We start from the raw sequence: 25,808 nt of genomic DNA, 5'->3' as shown, positions 1-25,808 counted from the left end.
TGACATTCACAACTCATGTCTCAAAGTAACTATTTGCAAATGTAAAGTTAAAATATAACTGCTTCATTAGAGATGACTGGATGTTGAACAAGGTAGGGGAAACTGGTCCAGATCAGCTGCCTCACCTGGCCTCTGTGCCACATTTTTTTGGGGGGGGGGTGGATTTCAAGTGTGTTCTCAATTTGTCTGGATTAATGGAGGTGTCAGACCACCAGTTGCCAGAAAATCAGTGGTGGACTTGTAATTTAGAAATTCTTTCACATTCGCAATAATTAGCTAAAGGGAAATTTTATTTTAAAATGCACACTTAGGTGAACCATTTTATTTTATCCAATGCAGTGCATTGATGTAAATATGAATCCAGTTGTAACTGGTGGCAATTAGCCACACCAATGTAGAAAGAATGTAATGCAAGACACCACTCTTCAGTTTTAAATATTTATTTTGTAAACAATGAAATACTGTAACAGTATTTGACACCACAGGCATGTGAAATATAGACACTGCTTTAAGAAAACCAAACTCAAATGGTGTAAAAACAGTCCTTCAGCACTTTTACACATGTAACAAGAGGCCAAAAAGCAGGTGGGATGATACTCATGTTTTAAATGAAAGACTGACATTTGCAGGTACAGAGCATACAACTGTATTTACAATGTAATTTTCTCGTCGATACAAATAAGTCTTTAACCTTTATTTACAAAGGTTTAGAGTCAATTTTTATTTAAAATAAAGCAGTTACGGATTTAAACAATAACACTGAATGAAAGTCAGGTAGCCAAAAACCAGTATGAGCTAAATGTTTATGGCAAGCTATGAAATCAGTGATGACTATAGCTGTGCACATGTCCCTCATTAGTTAAATTTGCAAAACATCCATAATAATCCAGTGTCCACTATTATTATTGGTGTTATTTTAGGCCAGATATAATACAGATTTTTAACTATGGATAATCTCATTAAGACATATGAGAATAAACACAATGTGGTTTGTGTGTTCAGTAAATGCTAAAGACATTTGGTTTTGATGAATACAGAGGCAGAACCATCTAACTAATCTATTCAAATTGTTACCAATTTCAGTATAAAGTGTAACTGATACTAGATCAACCAAAACAATTACGTTTATTTGCATGTACATCTCTCAATTATGCAAAGCACAAAAGCCCTGGTCTCATTTCTGGCTTCAGAAAAATATTTTCCTTAAAAATTAAAGCCAAGTAGACAGAAAACACAAAAGCTTTTTCTAATCCATTGCATTATCCCACGTGGTATTGGGATACACGATTTATGTACATAAAATGATACTCTTCCAGCAAAAAACGAAACTTGACGGGAGATGGGGTAATGCAGATAGCAACAAATAATTTTTAAAAATCATTCTAGAACAGCATTCTTAGTTCACGGCCAATATTAGTATATGAATTGAGTGCACAATTTCATTTTAGTAAATGCTAATTTTTGCACTTGTAATTAAGCTATCAGGTACTGGAAATCATATGAACTATAACAGGATAATACAGAAGGTTATGACACTGAGAAAAAGACTTGTGAAAAGCAATTGACCTTATAAAAATGTAGGGGATAAAAATGCTGCAATTGACAATTGCTTTGTCCACTTCTGTAAGGTTGCCGATAAAGTTTATTCTGACTAACAAAAAAAGTCAAATCAACAGAAAAACTAATTTAAAGGAAAGTTTCCAAATTAAATATGTAAAATGTTAGTTTCTAGTATTTTGCCAGAATTTCTGAATCCTTTTGTCACAAGAACATTAAATGAGTGCATAATATGAAACATGTAAACTGACAAACACTTCCAACGATATCTAAATGTTGAGAATGGAGGTCGAGTATTCAAATTACCATTAGATTCATGTTTTTAATCACATCGGGTAAAACCCAAATCTGACCCGATTTAAACAAGTTTTTTTTTTAATATAGGTTCTTTAAAATAAAATAACTAGCTGAAACAAAGGTCAACATTTTCTCAGATGTCACTGACAGTAATTATTGCTATGGCATCAGTTATGCCATCAAGATAAACACGTGCTACGAAACCAGTAGGACATGTGTAGTTTGCCAAGCCTTTGGGACTGTTTGGTGTTTTGGTGAACTTCACTAATTTTTACATTAAATCATGCCTTTATTTGAATGAAACAAAATGCACATGTTCTATTTGTACTCAGAAATATGGAAGGTTACAGAAGTTCATTCTACACAAGAACCACAAATGTTACATTTTACTGACAAGTGGTATATTTAGAGCACAAAGATTCCATAAATCAACCCATTCTTCCACGTATAAATTACATTTAAAAAAGCCATATAAAATGTTATTGCACCATTTTATTCCAACAAACCTAAGTAGCCTTCTCCATCAGGATCCAAAAACATCCAGAAGGTCAAGGTGGATATTAAGTAGCACGCAATAATTCAGCCTGACCTGAAGCACAAATACAAGTGCACAGACACAAGTCCATGCAACCACCAAAATATATAACTAACAATCAAAACCAAAATGTACAGTTTACCAACAACATGTACAAACATTGTGTTGGTACTTTGCTAATCTAGTCTAAACATACTAACTATAGCTTCAATCATGTCAAAAGAACCGTTCTAACCAAGTTACTTCAAACTTTGTCACAAACACACAATTCTTTTTTTTTTGCACATTTTAGGTACAGGAAAAGCCATAGTATTATAGGGAGATTATATTTGTGATGTTTTTTTTAAAGGTGCATCTGTAAATCATTTCAGACATCCATAACAATTGAATGCAAAGTTGTTTGCCTCAGTTAATGTTACATTAGATACAGGAAAAAAACAGTATTAGCAAGAAGTACATTTCTAAATTTACAAAACAAGAAACATTCAAAATCTTACATGACTGAAATGGAATATGATACAAGATGTTGTAGAAACAAAATAAAATTTTGGTGACTGTATTTTGTTTACAAATTGAGGTCCATGAATAGATTGGGATTAGGGAAACTATGCATAATGAGAGAACCGAGTATTAATCAAGGTGGATAGTGCTCAACGCATTAGAAAGTCAACTAGGCTAGGATTTTAGGTGCTGAAAATTCATTGTATATACAGTGCCCTCACTCCAGCTTTGCTTGCTCGGAGGCATGCGAGATCTCCATTTTTGGAATATAGAAAATAAAAATCATAGGACATTTACACCATAAATTATCTGTGCCCTGAATTGTTGGATAGCACCAGGTAATAAGTCTCCCTCAACAGCAGCTGTACAAAGGAACACATGAATAAACTCAACATTTGCCAATCAGAGCTGAATAATAAGGCAAAATATACAAATACTTAAAACTTCAGTATTGATTAAAATATTACACGCTATACTCACAAAGTCAACTACTTAATTCATAAATAGTATATGTTAAGCTCTGTGAATATAGGTTTGTAATGCAAGTTCTGAATTTCCTACATTTCAAGATATGAAAAGTACAAATTGCAATTGCACTGATAACCCAATTGAAATCCCTTTTTAATGTACATTTGTTTTGTTTTTTTGAATAAAGCCATTTTAAATATTAAGTGATCTTATTCTGATGGAAAATTGCTAAAGGGGCAAATTGTAGTTATTAATAGCATGTTATTACATAGTCAGCTCTACAAAGTACATAAATCACATTGCATTATACAAGCAAACAATACAAAGTCATATTAAAAAATTCTGACGAATATGCCAAGGCAGCCCTTTAGTATCAAATTTATGTGAATCACAGATGTTAAACAGAACATAATGCAGTGAACATAATTCACAAAAGGGACATGAACTTTAATCTAAGGGTTTTGAATGTGAGATTCTTTATAATTAAAATGAGAAAAAGTGGAGGTGACAATTACTTAAAATGGAGGGGAATGTTTATAAGGTGGAAAAGCTGGAGCTATGTTAGCCCTGGCTGTTTCAGGCATCAGTTTATCTTCCCCATATGCATACGATAATACAATATAATAGATTCAATTAAAAACAAAAACCTTTCTGCAAAATACCAACAGTAGCAGCCAAGATTCTCAGTGAAACCTGAAAGATTGTGCAGTTCCTCAATCTCAGTACAGTTGATCATTTTGTCATGCAGGGTTTATTACTATAGTAAATTCTTCATGAAGCAACCATCAAAACGCAGCTAGCCCAAAGTTGCAGCGGCATGACAACATACCAGTCGAATCTGACCAGGTATCTAGAGTTGGGTCATACCTCTGTACCATGTTCAGGTATGATGACCCTGAATGACCTCCGACCACATAGAGGTAATTATCTACAATGGCTGCACCAACTCCTGTCAGGGGAAAATATGATTTGAAATTAAAAAAATGTCATAAATTGTGGATACAAATATTGTACACTGATAGGATCCAAACTAATTTCACAAAATCATTTTAAGACCAGATAACTGTTCCATCAGATTGCTACAATACGAGATACTGTAGAATTTGGGATGATTTAAATTAAGCATTTACCTGTTCTAGGATCATTCATTGGCCTGCACAAAGTCCATTGATTTTGATGTGGTTCATATCTCTCAACACTTTGCAAATGTGATACGCCATTGTGTCCACCAACAACGAAGATGAATCCAAGCATTGAACCAACACCAAAGTTAATTCTTTTATCTGCCATTGGAGCTACCATCTCCCAGGAATCTTTGCTTGGATCATAACGTTCCACACTATTTTCATGCACACAAAGTAAAAGGGGAGATTAAACACACTTTAAACCAGTACTTGCAAGAATAAGAATTTTTAGATAACCAAGCACTACATTAAGCTTTATGCAACAATATTGAGTTTGATTATCGTTAACTAACGCTTTCAAAAATATTTTGATAACCAGATCAATAGCACAAGAACTGCAAAACTTTGATTGGAATATTTTTCACAATTCTGCTCTTAAGTGACTGAAGCATGGCCCACTTGTCAGTGGGGAGTGAAGAGTCAGCCCACTTGATTCAAATATGTCAGTTTCACTTTTATGTCAGTTTTGAATGCAAGAATTCATGAAAATAATTTAATTGCAATTTTTATAACAAAATTACAAATAAGATTGATAGCTCTGTTCAACAAAGAATTATACCTGCAATTTTTCTGAACACCCATTTAATTTAAGTTATCTGAAACAAAAATTAAAGGAAATTATCTTCCATCCTGTAACCCATAATTCAAATTGGGACTAATTAATTTAGGTACTGTTCAATTGTTCTGAATATATTATTTTAAAATAACAAAATGACAATTTGTTAAATAGAAAGTCCAATAGATTTGTCAGGGAAATTGGGTACAGTGCTAACGACAATACTGCCCCAAGAAACCATCAATCTTTTTCTCTCCCAAAATTTGAAAGCTTCAAAACCTTGCTAAAAATATTATATCCAAGTGAACTTAAGTTAGAACACGAGTCAAGAAAATTCTGCTAAATATCCCGTGGTTAACCTACATGTAATGAAAAAAAAAAGCTTCCAAGGGCACAAAGGTACCAAAAAAAAAGTAAATGGGCAAAGATCTGGCAACTAGAACATAAATGTTGGAAAATGTGAAATTGACCTCAGAGGGCGGTGGAGGCAGGTTCTCTGGATGCTTTCAAGAGAGAGCTAGGTAGGGCTCTTAAAAATAGCGGAGTCAGGGGATATGAGGAGAAGACAGGAACGGGGTACTGATTGGGGATGATCAGCCATGATCACATTGAATGGCGGTGCTGGCTCGACGGGGCGAATGGCCTACTCCTGCACCTATTGTCTATTGACCATTTTTGACAAGAAAAATGTAAGAAATCTAAATGACAGACTGTAAAACTCCCAAGCACAATTAATTAGGAAAGTGAGTAGAACATTGTTAATAACTGTGGGGGGTGGGAAAGAGATTGGATACAAAAGTACAGAATATAACTTATGGTACAAATGAGGCCACATCTGGGAGCTGTGTACATTAATGATCTGGCATTTTTACACACAAGGAGCATGGAGAACCAGCTGGGAACAGACTTTGCGACCTCCGCGATTCACTGTTGCACCGAACACCACAGCCCCACCCGGCTCGGACCTGCCCCGCAAAGAGTGGGTCGCCCTGAACCGGCTCCGTACAGGGGTCGGCCGGTTCAACGCCAACATGCATCGCTGGGGGCTGCGTTCATCGGCAGCCTGCGTGTGTGGAGCAGACCAACAAACAGCGCAGCACATCATTTTCTACTGCGCTGTCCTCCGCCCCCCTGGTGGAGGGGTAGACCGCACGGCCCTCGACAACAGCACATTGAACTGGCTACAGCGCTTGGAGGGCGTTACATAACTTCTGCTGCCTCAAACACAAGAAGAAGATCTGGCATTTAAAGAAAGGCTTTAAAGTAGTGAAAGGTTTATGATACTAAATTTAAAAAAATCTAAATCTGCAGATGCTGGAAATCTGGAATAAAACCAGAAAATTCCAGGAACACTCACCATTTTTCCTCAAAGAGAGCTGCCAAGTTTTCAGAGCATTTCAGAATTCTAATACCTGAAAATCAGTATTTTTACGCGGTGCCATTTTGCTGAAAAGTTTTTTTTTTAAATGTGCGGTCATACTCTTGTAAGAGTACAAGAATGCATAACTTTGCTACCAATTGACATGTCTTCTATGCACCTTACTTGACATTGCATTCATTGCCATCTCTTTGTATACTGCTGTTTGAACAACTGCTTCCTGCTTTTAGCACCAGATGATGATGTTGAAGGCATTTTGGAAGCCTCCCTCTCCCTCCCTCACTCTCCTTCCTCTTTCCCTCTCTCCCTCCCACCCTCCTTCCTTTATTTCTCCCTCCCTCTCTTATTCCCTCCCTCCCACACCCTCTCCCTCCCCTAACAATCTGTGACCCATAGCGCTATGTGAAAAGCCCATTGCACTATGTGTAAAGCGCTCCAGCTCGTTTAAATCCCCTTGCGTTAAACTGACCATGCTGTTTAAACCTGGAGCGGGACAGGCAGATTAAACCTTACAAAAATAATCATCCAGATCTTGAAATTTAAAATACTAATAGATTTAATCTGCTATAATTTTTAGTTACAGTATGACTTTTTATATCCTTGCATTTTTTAAGCAGCAAGATGAAACAGGAAGTCAGGCTGATTTTTTAAAAATCCGTATTTTACAAAGCAAATCCACACATCCGTATTCTGATCGCATTTCTGTACAAAATACGGAAAATCCGTACTACTTGGCAGCTCTGAAAGAAGAACTGGTTTAATTTTTCCAGGTCTAAAATCCCATTTCAGAAATTAACCAGATACTGGACGAATCTTGTCAGGGTGCATGTGGAGATTATGTTTCTGCTCGAGGGAGAATCAAAAAGAAGAGTCACTGTTTAAAGATAAGTTAACCACATAAGACTGACATAAGGCAAAAAAACCCAAAAAGAGCTGATGGTCTTTGTAACTCTTATTCTCATACGAGACATGGAAACATACTGTTTAACCATTTTAAACCAGTAGTAGATTGATTCTGGTGAAGTTGTAGAGGCAGGTACAATTACAACACTTTAGACTCTCACATATGTACATGGACAGGAAAGATTTGGCGGGTTATGGGCCAGGGAGAGACAGATGGGACTGGCCTGGTTAGGCAACTTGGTTGGTATGGGCAAATTCAGCTGAAGAGCTGTGGCCCTCAGGGAGTGTAAGATACCAAGGGTAATGTTGCAATGACAGATAAACAATCAGCAATCACATACCTTGAATCACCAACTAGGGCTCCGTACAAAGATAATGGAGTCATATCATACCGTATGAAGAGTTAACGCTTTAGGCAGAGAAAATTTTGGAAGAGGTTTTGATTGAGAATGAAAATATATTTTTTTATTTTATTATTTATCCTCATCAAATTACTATGTGTTTGAAAAGCTGTATTTTATTTTGTACAATAAAATTCGTACTGTGTTACCTGTTCATGTGGGCTGGACCGTATCCTCCAATAGCATAGATCATTCCATCCAAAACTGCTGCTGCAAAACAGCTTCGACTTTTTGCCATAGGTGCAACAGGCTGCCATTGCTTTACTTTGGGAATGTATTTTTCCACAGATTGCAAATAATTTTCTCCATCATAACCACCTAATGCATACAGTTCACCAGCTAAAACAGACACTCCAAGAGTGCTTCTACATTCATTCATTCTTTCTACAGATGTCCATTTGTTTGTCTCTGGATTCCAACCTTCCACCAAATTTTCATGCTTTCGATAATTGATTCCTTGTTGAATATGGGTTGCAATTCCTCCCACCACATAAAGTTTCTGATCAACAACAGCAACCCCGCATTCATAGCGTGGGCTACTGAGTGGTGCCAGACCCGTCCAGGAGTCTGTCTGAGGGAAGTACATTTCCACACTGCAAAAGGAATAGAAAGCAAATTTTTTTTTTTAAAGTTTATAACATTTCTTATTCTGTATTATAGCAACATGAATTTAGCAACAGCTAGTTTATCTTTAACTTCAGAGAAAGTGACAGTTCTTAAGTGATAGGAGCAGAATTAGGCTATTCGGCCCATCATGTCTACACGATGCCATGGCTGAGCTATCTTTCACTTTTAACCCAATTCTCCCCATAACCCCCGAGACACATACTAATCAAGAATCTATCACTGCCTTAAAATATCCATTGACCTCCACGGCCTTGTGCCAAATCCAATTTGATTTTCAAAGCTACTATTTTTCAACTTTAAAAACGTTGAGCAATATATTTGTTGAGTTGCCAAAAGGTACAAATTCAGCCTATTATAACAAGTCTGCTATTGATCAAGTTCAAAAGAACCACAACTACCTTTGATTATTAATATGCATTAATGTGTACTTGGTTAACCAGCTATTTTGAAACAATTGCTTATTGGTTAGTTGCAGAGAACCATCCTCAAATAATTTCATTAATTCCAGAAAAGTACAGAGGTAATTGATAGTATGGTTATTTGACATTAGTGTCTAATCTAGTACTTCAAGATACAGAAACTGCTTGGATCATCTTTAATCCAGGCATTTAGCATCCAACTATTTCATCAATAATAACTAGTTCCATTCTGAAACAAGTCAGTGGAATTGTGCCACTTGAGGGGTGCAAACCTTCCTAGTTCTTCCTTACCAAAAGTCATTCATATCAATAAAATGGAAACCATAAATTGGGGTACATCCAAAGAAACTGGTTAGTAGGTTAATTGACCCAACTGTGCAGGTGTGTGATTGACTCCACCCCCTACCCCAGATTCTATAAGAACGCAGAGAGATTGAGAAAGCAGGATTATTGTGGGATTAGTGCAAATTGATGGTTGATAGTGACACAGGTGGGCCACAGGCCCATTTCTGTGCTGTATCCCTCTATGATTTGAAATACTGAAATCACATCTCACTTAGTTTCAAGTTTAATTATCCCAAGTTTACAAGTAACTCATTTTTAATGGAAGTCTGCTGTAGAATTAATTGAAGGTAATTCAGAAATAGCTAACTCCCTTGTGGTCTTCAAGGTATAATTTGACAAAGCACTCAACTTGACCAAAACAGGACGTATCAAAATGAGGCAGGCAGATTCTTATGTAAATTACATCAAGTTGGGAAAAGGGGAAGTACAAGGGGATCTGGGGGTCCTTGTTCATCAGTCTATGAAAGTAAGCTTGCAGGTACTGCAGGCAATGAAGAAATCGAATGGCATGTTGGCCTTTATAACAAGAGTCGTCGAGTATAGGAGAAAAGAGGTCCTTCTGCAGTTGTACAGGGCCCTAGTGGGACCACACCTGGAGTATTGTGTGCAGTTTTGGTCTCCTAATTTGAGGAAGGACATTCTTGCTATTGAGGGAGTCCATAGTAGGTTTACAAGGTTAATTCCCAGGACTGTCATATGCTGAGAGAATGGAGCGGCTGGGCTTGTAGGATGAGAGGATATCTCATTAAAACATACAAGATTGTTAAGGGTTTGGACACGCTAGAGGCAGGAAACAGGTTCACAATGTTGGGGGAATCCAAAACCAGGGGCCACAGTTTAAGAATAAGGAGTAAGCCATTTAGAACGGAGACAAGGAAACACTTTTTCCTCGGAGAGTTGTGAGTGTGGAATTCTCTGCATCAGAGGGCGGTGGAAGCCGGTTCTCTGGATACTTTCAAGAGAGAGCTAGATAGGGTTCTTAAAGATAGAGGAGTCAGGGGATATGGGGAGAAGGCAGGAACAGGGTACTGATTGGGGATAATCAGCCATGATCACATTGAATGGCGGTGCTGGCTTGAAGTGCAGAATGGCCTACTCCTGCACCTATCTATATTACTAAATCTCTGTTCTTGACCGCTTTTGGCCATCTGTGCTGCGATTTCCGAGAGAACGCCGCCACCTACAGCCGTCATTTTTGGCCACCTTGCTCAGAGCCCCCCTCCGCCGCTTGTGTGCCGAGGATTTTACCCGTTGATGAAAAATGACAGAGATATTAATGATTTTACACAATTCCCCATTCTCTCTGCTGCCCCTGCTGGACGGAGGGGGAGGGACTATAAAACCAGGAAGTGGTGTGCCTCAATCTGTCTCTGCAAGTGGTGTGCCTCAATCACTCTGCAACATGAGGGCACTCTGAGTTCTGAATGACACTGAACAAATTTCTTCACACCTGTGAGTAAGTACCCTTAATGTGGTTTGAAAATAAAATATGGTTAGTTTGAAATAAAAAAGCACTGCCTGCAAATGGTTGTTTGAGGGGTTTGGGTTCCTCTCTCTCCCCACCTCTCTCACTCCCTATCCCTATCTTTCTCTCTCTCTCCCCCCTGTCTCTTTCCCTTTCTCTCTCCCCATCCCCCCCTCTCCCCTCCTCTCCCCCCTCCTCACCTCTCCCCCCCTCTCTCTCCCATCTTTCTTCCCCTCCTCCCCTCCACCACCGTCCCTCCCCTAAACCCCCCTCCCCTCCACACACCCCTACCCCCTTCCCTCCACCCACCCTGCTCCCCACCTCTCCTCACCTCACCCCCCTCTCAGCACACCCTCTCTCCCCTCCTCCTCTCTCCTCCCCCTCTCTCCTCCCTCTCCCCACCGTCCCTCCCCTAAACCCCCCTCCCCTCCACACACCCCTACCCCCTTCCCTCCCCCTACCTGCTCCCTACCTCTCCCCCTCCCCTCACCTCCCTCTCAGCACACCCTCTCTCCCCCTCTCTCCTCCGCCCTCCCCCTCTCTCACCCCCCCTCTCTCTGTTCCCTTCTCCCCTCCATCCCTCCCCTAAATCCCCCCCCTCTCTCCTCCTCCCTCCCTCCCACACCCCCTACCCTCCACCCTCCCTCCCCCTCCCTGCTCCCCACCCTCTCAGCACCCCCTCTCTCCCCCTCACTTTCACCCTCTCTCTCTTCTCCCCTCCCCCCCACCTTTCCCCCCTCACCCACCCTTCCTCTTCTCTCCCTCTTGCCCCTCTCTCTGTGTTTCTGTCTCTCTCTCTCTGTCTCTGCCCTCACTCTCTACGCCCGCCCCCCCCCCTCCCCCTCCCTCTCTAGATGTGACTGCAAGTTGGGGGCTATGCGTCAGTAGATAGGGTGGTTATGGGGTAAAAGGAGCAAATTAATAATATTAATATAATATCAAGGGGGGTAATTAGCGTGAGTGCAGGGGGGGGGGGAGAGATAGTGTGTGTGACGCTGCATGCCGCCTCCCCCCCCCCCCCCACAACCGCATGTTGGGGGAACAGACCCAACGGGTCTGCACTTGGTCTAGTTGTCTATAAAACTTTTCATCTTGTGCCCTATTCTTTTGTTCCATCTTGATCTAAAACGGTAAAAAAATTCAAATCATGTAAATATAGCTCAAATTTTAAATATTACAGTTGCTTTTAGGAAACAGTTATAACATTTCATGCAAATCAGATTTCTAACTTTCCTCTTGAATCCATTTTTGAAAATATAACCTTTGATACATAAAGGACAATTAAAACATTAAACTTATCATGTTCACTTGCCAAAATATATCCTCCGACCAGAGGCAGATTACTTAAAAGTCGATAAATTCGTCATAAGAGTAGAATTAGGTCATTCAGACTATTGTGTCTACTTCATCAATCATGGCTGTTCTATCCAAAATCTTATCAACCACTGAAGTCAGGCTAACCACCCTAGTTTCCCTCTTTTGCCTCGCTCCCTTCTTAAACAGCAGAGTAACATTTAGTATTTTCCAGTCCTCAGGGACCACCCCTGACTATTTGATTCTTGAAAGATCACTACTCATGCTTCCATAATCTTTAAATCTACCTCTTCCAGAACCCTGGGGTGTAGTCCATCTAGTCCAGGTGACTTATCCACCTTCAGACCTTTCATTTTCCAAAGCACCATCTCCTTTGCAATTGCAACTCCACTAACTTCTGCCCCTGACTTCTTGAATATCAGGCAAGTTGCCAATGTCTTCCGCTGTGAAGACCGACGCAAAAACCTATTCAATTCATCTGCCATTTCTTTATTCCCAATTACTAAGTGTAGTGGATAATATGCCAGCCTTTTAAAAAACAAACAATAAGTACTTATATAAATGCCTCAATGGAGAGGATAGAAGAAAGTTAAGATTTTAATTTAATACAGAGGCATTGAAGAATAAGGGAACAGTCAAGATACTACAAAAGAATATCCCAGATATCTGTCAGATATTTGACAAATTATTCCATCAACATGCATTCTACCACTTGAAAAATAATAGTGCTCACAGCAATAGTACAATTCCCAACCGTGCACGACCAAAGCTAATAATTATCAGTCACAAGAAAATGTATTCTTGTGGATACTCTTCCATTTAATACATGCAAACTTAAAATTATTCTTGATTAGAGTGAAAAGGCTGAGTGAATCTCAGTCAGTGAACAAAAACATTAAATAAAAGCATATTGCGTTTTTTTTTTTGGCGGCATGTCTAGAAAAGACAATCACCACATCTAGTGGGGTCAATCTCATTTTATTTCAATTTTGATAAATTAGTGAAACTTACCAGAATTCTAACATTTTACTGCACAAAACATAAGGCAATGCCCATCATAGTTTGCAAATGCCCAGGAGACCCAATCTCTAATTGGGTCTCCTGGGCAATATTTAATATTTAGAAGTTAGGAGTTCTTTCCTCCACAGTCAAAAAACTTAAATATTAAAAGGTTGGGAAAAACCTTTAAGAAAAATAACTGTTCCACTGCCATTAAATTGAGCAAAGCGAGGATGTGTAAAATTACGCAAATTTATAATAGGTTCGGAAGCTATCAAAATTTCATAATGAGTATGTGCCATCATCAATTTGCATTTTATGAAAACAAAGGAGTATCAGAATGGGTACATATGTGAAGTATGATTTCCACATATTCTAATATGTCCAATATACTGCGTACAAGAAAAAATACCAAATTGCATTCAGCCGGCAATACAGTAGATAGAATCACTTGACAAAATGTGGATGTTCAATTTATCCTAGGCTTCGAAGGAAAATACCACATTAATATACAGAAATAAATTATGTCTGTTAATATGACTTGGAATATCTTACCTGTCTAATGTTGCAAACAATCCAGTTTTTCCACCAACAGCACAAAGTACTTTGGGAGCACAACGTGGTCGTGTCAAAAACTCAGTCTGATGGGAAAATCTGTGCTCTGGCATGAAATGATACTTAAGGGCTTCGTTTAGAAGGTGCTTGCAGGTATGTTCATCACGTATTAGTTGATTTGCCTCATACAATCTTGTCAGAAATTTTACACTTAATAACGGCAATCGAACACAGTGCAGCAGTTGCGCCAGATATTTTTGTCTTTCTTGCACATCATATTTAATCCACGACTCTAATGCATAAAAAACAGACTCCTCCGTCACAACATTGAGACAGTCATTTGAAATTATTTCATCTAATTCTGTGTGGTTCAGCTCAAAAAATTCTTCAGTCTTACAGACTTCTTCGAAATTCTGACAAATGTACTTGTTTGCAGCAAGGTACAAGTCATGACAGCCATATGTTTCAGCAAACCGGGAAATGCCAATGCAATTGCCAGGATCAAGCTGGCTTTCAAGGAATGTACAACATTCTTTTAGTACTAGTTTGATTTGAAGCAAATTTGCAGCAGGTAGTAGAGATTCTACTGTATCTTGTGAAATGAATATAGTTCCTGTGTATGCGTACTCTACAATAGCCTGCAAAGCAGTCTCGTCTATGCATTGAAATTCAACTTCAGAGTTTTCATTCTCTGAAAGGTTTCCAGTAAACATGGCTTTGAAATATGGGCTGATGCTAGCCAGCACCACCTTGTGGGCATGGATCTTGACATCACCAACCCTGAGGACAATGTCACAAAGCTCACGATGCTGTCGAAGAAGATGTAATCCCTGCAGCAACTGCTCTGAATGTGGATGTGTCAGATTGGCAAGCATGTAGGATTGAGGGGACTGGTCCATCTGAAAGAATAAGAGATCAGAACAAAATAGTCAACTGTAACTAAGAAAACTTTAAGATTGCAATATTGCACATGGAAATTTGAGAAAACGTACATCAAGTTTAGTCGAGGTGTCAAATAGACTATAATACTTTTCAAGAAAGCTTTTGAAATATTATTAAAACCAATTATTAATTAAAAACCTTGTTGCTAGTAACAAGGCAATTTAGAAGCAATACATTGATTTTAGGTGTACTCACCAAGGACTTCTCTCTGGCAAGTGTTTCTTCACATGCGTAGAAATCAAAAGGCAATCTAGAATATTTGAGTGAAGCATGTCAATAATTAAAATAACACCACACTTAAATGATTCATTGATACTTTTCTAAAACATTTGCATATTGCTCCTTATTGGGTATTTTATTGCAACCAGATGGAGCGTTTATTCACACTAGAATTTATATCTAACAGGATAACATGTTTTAGTTAGAAACGTGTATTCAGATTTTGAAATAGAACCTTTAATAAGTTCCAAAGCTAAGATCCAAATAATGTTTAATTTGACAGATAGATAGCTTTAAGCTATTAGTAAATATTGTTTAAAAGATTTAAATGAAAAATCAATGTTGTTTTGTCTAATACAGTTTCAGAGGGTTGAAAGCATTACAAAATATCCACGAATACCCAAAATGTTCCTGTTTCCACAGATGCTGAAAGATGAAAATTTGCAGCAATTTCAGTATTTATTTCAGATTTCTAACACTTGCTTTTTTTTTTCTTTCTTTTCTTTTATTCTATTCAACAAATAATTATTTGGCTTTTGACAGAAGAAGTAAATATCAAAACATGCTTGCAACATAATTATAGGAGCTGGTAGAACACAGTAATAAATACAAATAAAACTCCATCTGGCATCTTCAAGATTTCTGTTGCCAGATATTACTCATTAATAGTCAATACATCTTTTTTTTTTAAATGTTACACAGCAGTATAGATCAGGTAAGTTTAAAGGGAGCTCAGGACAGAAAGCAACAGTGATGAACAATCTGATTTTTGTAAACAATTGGATAGCAGATTGTGAGTTTTACTGTAACAATAGACTCAACATACTGGAGTAATTTCTACTGAACAGATAAAGGTAAAAAAAAAATGAAGAAAGTAATTTTTAACTTATAAAACATTATTAGGGCAAATTTACGTCCTCTGCTTGGATCATTCATAAGAGTTCATAAATTTAACATTTTAACAAAGTGAGTGAAGCTATTGAAAGAAATGTATTTGTGCAAACTATTAACAGTCACCTTCTTGCTTTTGTATAATGTAAAGAGCTTCTTATTAAGACGCCCAATCTATCAGTCTTGTAAATGGAATTCGCATGGGCTATGGGTGTGCCAAGCAGAAAAATAAGGTTCTTTTCATAGCAGTTCATAAATGGGTAGATCAAAGTAATGTGTTCCCTGGTTTAGAAACATAGAAAATAGGTGCAGGAGTAGGCCATTTGTCCCTTCGAGCCAGCACCATCATTCAAATGATGATCATCCAAAATCAGTACCCCGTTCCAGCTTTTTCCCCATATCCCTTGATTCCTTTAGCCCCAAGAGCTAAATCTGACTCTCTCGTGAAAGAGATTTGAGATTTATAACCATTGTTACACCATTGAGTTATCTCGCACTTGCCATTTGTGGAAGCAGCAGCCACTACATCCATAGCCCATGCGAATTCCATTGAGGCCATCCGTAGTGTGCGGAGGTCAAGCCATAAGTAGGAAAGACATATTTGCTTCCTGCATTGAATTCATCCCTTAGTTATTTCCATGTGTATAATATACACATGGTTGTCATATCTCAGAACAGCTGGTGTGATCTTAAGTACTTATGTCTGTATGAATGCGGCGATTACTGCATCACCATGATTTCCTCATCTTGCTGCAAACTGCAGGCAAGACACTTAGTTGTTTATTTGTACAGGCAGTATCATCATCATCTGCAATAATCTGTCCAACGAAGTAGTGGAGACTGGGAGAAATGTACGTTTCAAGAGGCCAGGGAAATATAGCACTCTCGTTCCAGAGCATAGTCAACTGTGCAGTCTTGAAGATGTTAGTGAAAGCCATAGAGTATAAAAGTATATGTAGCTGTTAATACAAACAAGAACCAATCTTCAAACTGCTTTCAAATTTAAGCACAAGTGGAAAGAGTTTTTGAAATTACAGGGATAGTTGTGTAAATAAACATGACTGCCTGTTAAGGGAACATGTAAGCAGCGTACAGCAGGAGTCCAAGTCCGAGAAAAGATTTGTAAAATGCCATTACAAGCCATTTTCATATACAGTGCATTCAGAAAGTATTCAGACCTTCACTTTTCCATATTTTTTTACGATAGACTTATTCTAAAATTGATTAAATTCAATTTTTTTTTAAATCATCAATCTACACACAATTACCCCAGAATGAAGATGCGAAAACAGGCGTTTAGAAATGTTTGCAAAGTAATTAAAAATAAATAACTGAAATATCACATTTACATCAGTATTCAGACCCTTTGCTATGACACTCAAAATTGAGCTTAGGTTCATCCTGTTTCCATTGATTATCCTTGAGATTTGGAGTTGATTGGAGTCCACCAGTGTTAAATTAAATTGATTGGACACGATTTGAAAAGGCACACACCTGTCCATATAAGGTCCCACAGTTGAAAGTACATGTCAGAGCGAAAAACAAGCCATGAAGACGAAGGAGTTGTCTGTAGACCTCAGAGACAGGATTGTGTTGAGACACAGATCTGGGGAAGGGTATAAAACAATTTCTGCAGCATTGCAGGTCCCGAAGAGCACAGTGGCCTCCGTCATTCTTAAATGGAACAACTTTGCAACCACCAGGACTCTTCATAGATCTGTCCGCCCGGCCAAACTGAGCAATTGGGGGAGAAGGGTCTTGGTCAGGGAGGTGACCAAGAACCCGATGGTCACTGACAGAGCTCCAGAGTTCCTCTGTGGAGATGGGAGAACCTTCCAGAAGAACAACTATATCTGCAGGACTCTACCAATCGGGCCTTTATGGTAGAATGGCCAGATGGAAGCTACTCCTCAGTAAAAGGCACATGACAGCCCGCATGGAGTTTGCCAAAAGGCATTAGAAACAAGATTCTCTGGTTGATGAAACCAAGATTGAACTCTTTGGCCTGGATGCCAAGCATCACGTCTGGAGGAAACCAGGAACCACTCATCACCTGGCCAATACCATACCCACAGTGAAGCATGGTGGTGCAGTATCATGCTGTGGGGATGTTTTTCAGCGGCAGGAACTGGGAGACTAGTCAGGATCGAAGGAAAGATGAACGGAGCAAAGTACAGAGAGAACCTTGATGAAAATCTGCTCCAGAGCATTCTGGACCTCAGACTGGGATGGAGGTTCACTTTCCAACAGGACAACGACCCTAAGCACACAGCCAAGACAACATAGGAGTGGCTTCATGACAAGTCTGTGAATGTCCTTGAGTGGCCCAGCCAGAGGATCGAACATCTCTGGAAGGACCTGAAAATAGCTGTGCATCGACGCTCTCCATTCAACCTGACAGAGCTTGAGGGGATCTGCAGGGGAGAATGGGAAAATTACCCAAATACAGGTGTGCCAAGCTTGTAGCATCATATCCAAGACGACTTGAGGCTGTAATCACTGCCAAAGGTACCTCAAAGTAAAGGGTCTGAATACTTATGTAAATGTGATATTTCAGTTATTTCTTTTTAATTTCAAAAATTTCTAAACACCTTTTTTTGCTTTTTATTATGGGGTATTGTGTGCAGATTGATGGTAAAGAAAAAATAATTTAATCTATTTTAGAATAAGGCTGTACTGTAACAATGTGGAAAAGGAGAAGGGGTCTGAATACTTTCTGAATACTCTGAATGCGTGTATATTGGCCAAATATACACGCAATAGGGCTACATCAAAACCCTACCCTACAATAGATGGTCTAATTGGAAACAGGCATTACATATCTTGTAATGCCCAAATATTTTGCACTATTAGTAATGTGATCAAGGGAAATTCCAGACTAGTTTGTTTTGTCACCTAATATCAATCGTGGTCATATTTGTTCTGTCAATCAAGACTTGGGGTGTTTGTGTATCAACAGACCCTCTCCTTAAGGCACTGTGGCAAAAGATGGATGTTTCGGATATCCAAGTTTTGTCCTCCGAAGCTTTGGGAATTTTGCTGTGAACTACCGTGTCAGAACAAAAGCATGAACTTTCCGAGTTGGTCTTGCCCGGTTAAGATGTGTTCCCATTCTAAATGTAATTTTATGGGAACTATCTGTCCTAACTAAAATATTAAGACCATGCAATTATAATTATTGAAGTTGTATTTAATCATCAGCCATTATCTCTGTACCTAAAGGGCATAAGAACCTGGTGTACTTCCAGTTCAGATAAATTATCTTACTAAGTCTCCCTTGAGTACCAGTTTGTTATACCTACAGCTCCAGTCCCCACGTGGCTTACTTAAAATCATGACGAGTCCAAACAACAATTGCCCAAGAACTTTTTTTTAAGTGGGTAATTCACACAACCAATATATAATTCTACAGTGAAGACACTCAATAGATGTTTGAAATGTTAATTCAGCTACCAAATTTCACGACAATGGTCATTTAGATCTTGAACAAATAAGCTCAACTAAAATTGGATTCATTTGGATGTGAGCATCTCACTCAAAGGCCACAGGATAGTTTGTGGGAAACAAGGACCAATGCTAATGTAATTAGTGGGCTCAAAGTTTGAGACAATTACTTTTTGCAAAGCTGGCTGTGATTTGTTTTTGGTTGAAGAGGGGTAAAATTACAGTTCTATAATTTTACTCTGCATCTTAAACTCATCTGGGAATCGTGAGAGCTGATAGGATATTCCAAATAGAAAATTATCTTATATATACACTTTGTGCTATACCTGTACCCGGCATTACTCAGTTTTGCACAAACAAAATAAAACAGCTCGTAGATCAGTGGCGAGTCTATCAAACAAGTCAGTTTATTGAAGGCCTTAACAGTGTGCACTGTTACACTCTGAGAACCCAAAGTATTTACCAGTGCGCACTATTAAGGCCTTTAATAAACTGACTAGTTTGATAGACTCACCACTGGTTTATGAGCTGTTTTATTTTGTGTCTGTGCCTATCTGAATAAAGCCAGATAAATGGTACAGGTACAGCACAAAATTCCCTCTTAATTATCGCATTATGATAGGTACAAATTGATCAAAGGCATAAAATTGCAGGTGTAGCATGAATAAATATCTGTTCAGTACAGACCACACTCTCTAAACACTACTCAATTGTTTCCTCATGTATTTATCCACATTCAAATGTATTGTAACACCATGAACCAACAATAAAATGTAAGGAAGCTGATGTGGTGTAGAATTCGAATCCAATTCATGTTAAGAGTTAATCTCAATGTTCTTAAATACGACGCAAGTTCCTGATTTAATGTACCGGTCTTAAATCAAAGGACACACTGCAGCAATATGAATATCTCTCTTCTATATTGAGGCATTTCAGGGCAATTTTTTACAGGGTCCCATTTTGTTGCTTCGACCCAGTCATTTCCATCCTCTTTCTTCAAAATAAACCTGATCAATTTAGGATAAATTGCCACCAGTGATTGGCATAAGGACTCCAGAGATAATCTGAACTGATTTTCCCTTTAAATTTCTTTGGTATTATTTTTATGCTGACTGGAATGGAAAGACAATCATCTTAATTAATGGAAAGTTTAATTTCCTCTACTATATCCTTATGCATATGTCTAACATCAGGAACCGTCTTGAAGACAAAAGTAAAAATATACATGCAGTCATCTTCAGATTACATTTACAATATTGTTGCTAGGTTGAAACAAGTAACAGATTTTTTTAAACTTGCCGAATAATATTGACATGTTACTTTCAATTGCTCTCACCACTATCTCCAATTCAACAGATCATGGCAGAGATGAAAATTTTTCACTGAAGCAAAAATCAATCGTCAGAGAGAAAATATATTAAATTTTGATGGGACAATGAGTAGGAAGAAACTACAGATGCTGGTTTACCAAAGATAGATAAAATGCTGGAGTAACTCGGCAGGTCACGGAGCATCTCTGGGGGAAAAGGAACAGGTGACATTTTGGGTCGACACCCATCTTCAGACTGATTTACGGGAGAGGGAAAGTAAAGGTATGTAAAGGTACAGAACAAATCAGAGCCAACATCAATGACCCTGGAAAGGTGAAGCCCACAATGGTCCATTGTATGGTAAGGAAGAGGTGATAACAAATGGGTACGACAAGTGAAACTAGTAGGACGACTAGGACAGGGACAGAGAGAACAAGGGTTACTTGAAATTAGAGAAATTTATATTCCTACCACCGGGTTGTAAACTGCCCAAGTGAAATACGAGTCGCTGTTCCTCCAATTTACATGTGGCCTCACTCTGATAGTGACGAGGCCCAAGACAAAGTAGATTATGGGAATGGGGAGGGAAGTTAAACTGTTTGGCAACCGTGAGATTGCATATGCCAAGGTGGACTGAGCGTAGATGTTCACAGAAAAATAATTATATATCTGATACCCACCAATGTTTTACTGATTGGTTTTGAAATAACACATCCTTTACAAATAATTAGGGAACCATTAGAAATGGCAGAAAACGTTGTTATTTCCCTGTAGGGTAAATAGAAATCTGAGACAAATCCATCTATGATTAGATATACAAAAATATACTTCAAGATTCTAAAATATCAAACACTATACATTTATTTTATGTCACTACCTATAAGTAACTAATTGATTTTCATTCATTCTATATCTTATCCTTGCCCTATCTATTGTACTAGATTTGAACAGTCAATTATCTGTGTGGTATATGTTATCTGTGTGGTAATATGATCAATTTGGATAGTGTGCAAAACAAAGCATTGCGACTAAATAAACTCAAGCCTATATTCCATATTTAGTCAGATAACCAATTAACATTTGACCTACAGTTTAACATACAACATATGAACATTTTGAAAAAGAAAAAATTACGATTGATGATGGTCAATTTTGTTACCCAGGAGGCTGTTTGCCCTTCTAAATAGAGTACAATATAACGCGGGGCAATACCTGACACATTAACCTCTTTGTTACGTCGCTCATTTGAAAGCCCAAAACCATCAAATCACGAGTTAAGGAAAGTTTCATAACCGTATTACTGCATATAAAATGCACAAATTAATGAAATATAAGTAACGAATTTATATAAAAACAATAGTTATTATTTATTTACGTTTGACAAACTCCGAATCGTTCAAATAAAATAAACACGAAATAGATCGTTTTACAAGAAAATAATTTCAAAATAAAGTTCATACTTGTTTATTTTATACATTTCGTATTCGTTTCATATCAGATAAGGCAGTTCGTGCAAATGAACAATTAATTCTGCAACCAGACTCTTTAACTTTTCATAACTTAATCCACCAATTCATTGGTTAATAAGGCCCTTGGCCTATTTAAAGACAATCTACACCTAAAAAATGTAAATTGTTACGTTTAAAAATAATCTAAATATATATATTATAAAACATCACATACAAACCAACTCACCTGACAGGAGCACGGTGGAAACCGCCAAGCGAAGGAGGAACAAATCCACCAATTCCCCATCAAACACAAATACAAAACAGGTGGGGAGTGCGCAATTTCCGGCAAAGGTTAGGATTTAAACAAAAAAATCAAGAATAGCAGCTAAATCGCACATTATAAAACATCTCACTTGCTTAAATTTATAAGTTTATCACAGCCGTTCAAAATATTAATCCGGTTCTTCACACTGAACTTTGTGCCCACACACAGACCAACACTGGGAGATGCAGTTTAAACGCACAAACGTTGCTAACTGGAGAGAGTTGAACGGACTACAATTCCCGACGATCGGGTTGCATCCGGGTGGGGCGTCGGTCTCCCCTCACCATGGAAGCGCTCTGCGGCTACGGTCCGTTGTGTTCACGTGACCTGCCTGCCTGCCCCTAGTTACGGCCATTTTGTGGCGAGTTTTTTCAAACCGGTTCGCGCGTGTGCCCGTGCCTGGGCGTCGCGTGCGTGCGCGCGCTGGCGACGGTGGGAGGGGGGGAGGGACGAGCGACGAGCGAGCGGACAGACAGACAGACAGACACGGTTTGTTATGAAGGAAAGTCGGGCTGAGGGAGTGACGGTGCCGCGGGGAGAGGTGAATGTGCTGATCACTGTGCAAGGAGGCAAATGTCATAAAACCGATTGGAAGACGTCAGAGGGGAAAGTATGAAGCCCTGGAGACGGCGGCGTTTACGGTCGCTGGCGATCGGCCGGGAGCCGCTCGGGGGGAGGTTTCATGGCAGGTTCGGTCGCCAAGTGCCTTCTGCCGGTGTTTAAGTCCGAAGAGAACAGCTACCAGAGGAGTGGTGACCACAGGGAAGGCATCGACGTGGGCAGCGGCGGCTCCTTCTGGAGCCAGACACGGGATGGCGTGATGTCGGCGAGGAGGAACGACAGCAGCCCCGCGGCTGCGGCGCCTTCCGACCCCGCCGAGAAAATGGAAGAGGATGCGATTCTTCGGCAACTCAACAGCCAGGTTTTGATCAAACGCACCGAGGCACTTGAGACACTCCTTATCAGCGTAAGGCAGAATGCAGGCAGGGTGGTCTTTGCCAAGAAGAAGGATCTTTTCTCAACTTTGAATGAAGTGCTGGTGGACGGTAGAACAGAGGTCAAAGTGGCATGCATCCAGCTAATATCAGAAATCATTCAAGGATCCGATTCAGATCTGGATTACTTTCGGACTGCCGTGTTGCCCAACCTGATATGGAGTCTGCGGGATGACAGCCCTAATGTGCGCAAGGAGCTCATAGAAACCTTGCATGCATATTTAAAATGTTCCAACATCTCTAAGGACGTGTTCTGGGCTTTGATAGAACATGGACTAGAAAGCCATGATGCTACAGTTAGGAAAGCTGCGACTATTGTTTTACCCATCTTACTTACGAAGGATTTGAAAAGTGACAATTTATTTGATGTTACCCTTTGTTTAGCTAAAAAACTAAATGGTAATAGTATGGACGACTCATTCTTAGCCTTTGCTACCATGGGGCATATCAAACGTCATATTGGCGAGGAAGAATTCAACTCTTTCTTAAAACGTTTACCATTGACTCTTAGAAGAGATTATAACAAATTAATGGAACTAAAGTATGAGACGCATCCCAAACCAAATGGAAATACTGTTCCTGAGCTGGAACAAAGTAGAAACTTTAGGACAAATTCAGGATTTCGTGGAAGATCTATTACTAATATGAAAGATGTCCCCCTTTTTTCCAGATCTGTTTCTGAAGACCATAGCAACCTAGAATTTCAAATCATTCCAAAGGAATTGTATGTTCGACTTCTGGACCGGGAAGATTATAAGAGTAGAACACATGCTGTTGAAGAGCTAAAACATGTAATCAACAGCTTTAATTTTATGGCACTGTCTTCTACATCTCTTTTGAGTTTTATTGGCTTTTTAAGTACTTTGCTTGATGATTCAAATTTTAAAGTTGTACATGGTACATTAGAAATTATCAACTTGCTGGTAGTTAAGCTAAATCATGGTGTGATAAATTATCTTAAACCCATTACGTTTGCAACAATAAAAGTGCTCGGTGACAATAAAATTGTAACCAAACAGGAATATATGAAAGTCTACATGGGTTTAATGAAGCAGGTTCGACCTCAAAAAATACTTGATATTTTGCTTGACAATATAAAACACAAAAATTCCAGAGTTCGTGAGGAAATACTAAACATTGTCATTGCTTCACTTTTAACGTTTCCAAGTGAAGACTTTAATTTGCCCAATCTTTGTCAAGTTGTTGCTCCAACATTGACTGACTCCAAGAGAAGGGTACGACATGCTGCATTGGAGGCTTTTGCTGTATTAGCTTCATCTTTTGGTTCCAACAAGACATTTTTGATTAAAGCAGTGGATACTGTAGAATTACAGGAAGATGGGGATGGTGTAATGGCAGCCATACAAGCAAGACTATCAAGGCGAACTCTGCCAAAAATAACTCCTCAAGGGCTTGTGGAATACGCAATACCTCTACCATCTTCTGCTCATGGTAGAGGATTTCCGGTTCCATTAGGAGCAGATACTGAATGGCTGCTGGCTAGTGGAAGAACTCAGAGTGCCCACAGTTATCACGGTGAACATGAGCCTCCGCCTTTGGGATATGGATCACCCAGCCCCAATATAGATGAATATACCTCATTCAGAAGAGTATTAAGTGCTGGCCGAGGAAAGAACAAATTACCATGGGAATGCACAAGCTCAACCTGCAGGGGATCTGGTCAACAAACTGGGTTTTCCAACGCTACTCCTGCAGAGCAGGTAAGACCTGGAAAATGATATTTTGGCGTAATAAAGCTAGTAATTAAAAAAATAATAAAATGTACAGTTTGAATCTATGTTGCCCAGAAGACTAAAACATAATTAATTACATCTTTGTTAATACTAATTAGTCCAAATGCATGCAAATTATTTGGCTGGAATACACTGCTTAAAATAGATGTTCTTGTTAAGAGAAGATTGCAATTCTACAATGCATCATGCAGCTCAAATTAGGAACACAACAGAATGCAGATGTAGGCTAGCACCAAGGCTTCAAGTGAATCTTTGCTAATATTAAGGATGGTTAATTTCCAGAAGTTTTTTTTTTTTTTCTGGGCAGAAGTAATGGAGTCATACAGTATGGAAACAGATCCTTTGGCCTAACTTGTGCTTGCAGACCAAGATACCCACCTGTTTGGCCCATATCCCTCTAAACCTATCCTATCCATGTACCTGTGTTGTAGTACCTGCCTCAACTACCTTCTCTGGCAGCTCGTTCCATATACCCACCGCCTGGCATGTAAAAAGGTTGCCCCTCGAGTGCCTCTCAAACTTGCACTGTAGTTGCAGAGTAAGCCAAAATCCCTGTGTGCATAAATGGGAGTGAATTCAGAGCGTTGAAAACATTTTTATAATACAAGTGCAGCTGCAAATTTCAAATGTTTTAAGGAACTAACTTTTGATCCATTACAAACTTAACTGTTTCTTAAGCTTAGAAAGTGGTTTAAATTAAACAGCATTTCTATCATTAAATGAGCTGCAGATTATAAGTAATAATTAAATAAAAATCACTTTTTTTTTAAATCAGCTTCCGGTAGTCAATTCCTCAGCTCAGAACTTATTTTTTAATGTTGTTCTGAGAGTTCTCTATCGTTGTACCTACTACACAACTACCTTGTTGTCTTCAGCTCCTGAATCAAAACAACAGGCTTGTATGAGCTGAATAAAATTATCAATATTGATAGTAAACTAACTGGATTGGATATTTCCATGGTAAAGGGAACAC

The 25,808-nt window shown here is 38.9% G+C and overlaps 2 protein-coding genes across 3 annotated transcripts in view; one reads left to right on the top strand and one right to left on the bottom strand.

Annotated features, from left to right (window-relative positions):
- Positions 1-424: 424 nt before the first annotated feature.
- On the bottom strand, positions 425-22,584 carry klhl28 (kelch like family member 28). Of its 2 annotated transcripts, none has more exons than XM_033027356.1 (6): positions 22,006-22,584; positions 14,642-14,696; positions 13,505-14,403; positions 7,930-8,373; positions 4,489-4,697; positions 425-4,307 (listed from the first exon to the last, which is right to left on the bottom strand). In XM_033027356.1, exons 3-6 carry the CDS (start codon positions 14,401-14,403, stop codon positions 4,144-4,146), a joined length of 1,716 nt encoding a protein of 571 aa, XP_032883247.1. In that variant the 5' UTR covers positions 14,642-14,696; positions 22,006-22,584; the 3' UTR covers positions 425-4,143. The 2 variants fall into 2 exon arrangements, with proteins under 2 accessions (XP_032883247.1, XP_032883249.1); XM_033027358.1 differs by having other exon boundaries at positions 22,299-22,443.
- Positions 22,469-25,808, top strand: part of togaram1 (TOG array regulator of axonemal microtubules 1) — a 109,329-nt gene continuing 105,989 nt past the window's right edge. The window contains exon 1 of the mRNA XM_033027355.1: positions 22,469-24,802. Coding sequence (XP_032883246.1) covers positions 22,769-24,802 — 2,034 coding nt within the window. The 5' untranslated portion in view covers positions 22,469-22,768. The remainder of the gene's footprint in view (positions 24,803-25,808) is intronic.

This window comes from Amblyraja radiata, chromosome 9 (assembly GCF_010909765.2).
Source record: "Amblyraja radiata isolate CabotCenter1 chromosome 9, sAmbRad1.1.pri, whole genome shotgun sequence".
Taxonomy (NCBI): domain Eukaryota; kingdom Metazoa; phylum Chordata; class Chondrichthyes; order Rajiformes; family Rajidae; genus Amblyraja; species Amblyraja radiata.
This window is presented reverse-complemented; position numbering and strand designations above follow the sequence as displayed.

What these genes read in the sequence shown, in the direction of transcription:
- klhl28 (XM_033027356.1), bottom strand. Translation starts at nt 14,403, where the DNA reads ATGGACCAGTCCCCTCAATCCTACATGCTTGCCAATCTGACACATCCA. An exon ending in GGTCCAGCCCACATGAACAG is followed by an intron (nt 4,698 to 7,929) that starts GTAACACAGTAC and finishes GCATGAAAATAG; the next exon opens with TGTGGAACGTTATGATCCAA. An exon ending in AATGAATGATCCTAGAACAG is followed by an intron (nt 4,308 to 4,488) that starts GTAAATGCTTAA and finishes TTCCCCTGACAG; the next exon opens with GAGTTGGTGCAGCCATTGTA.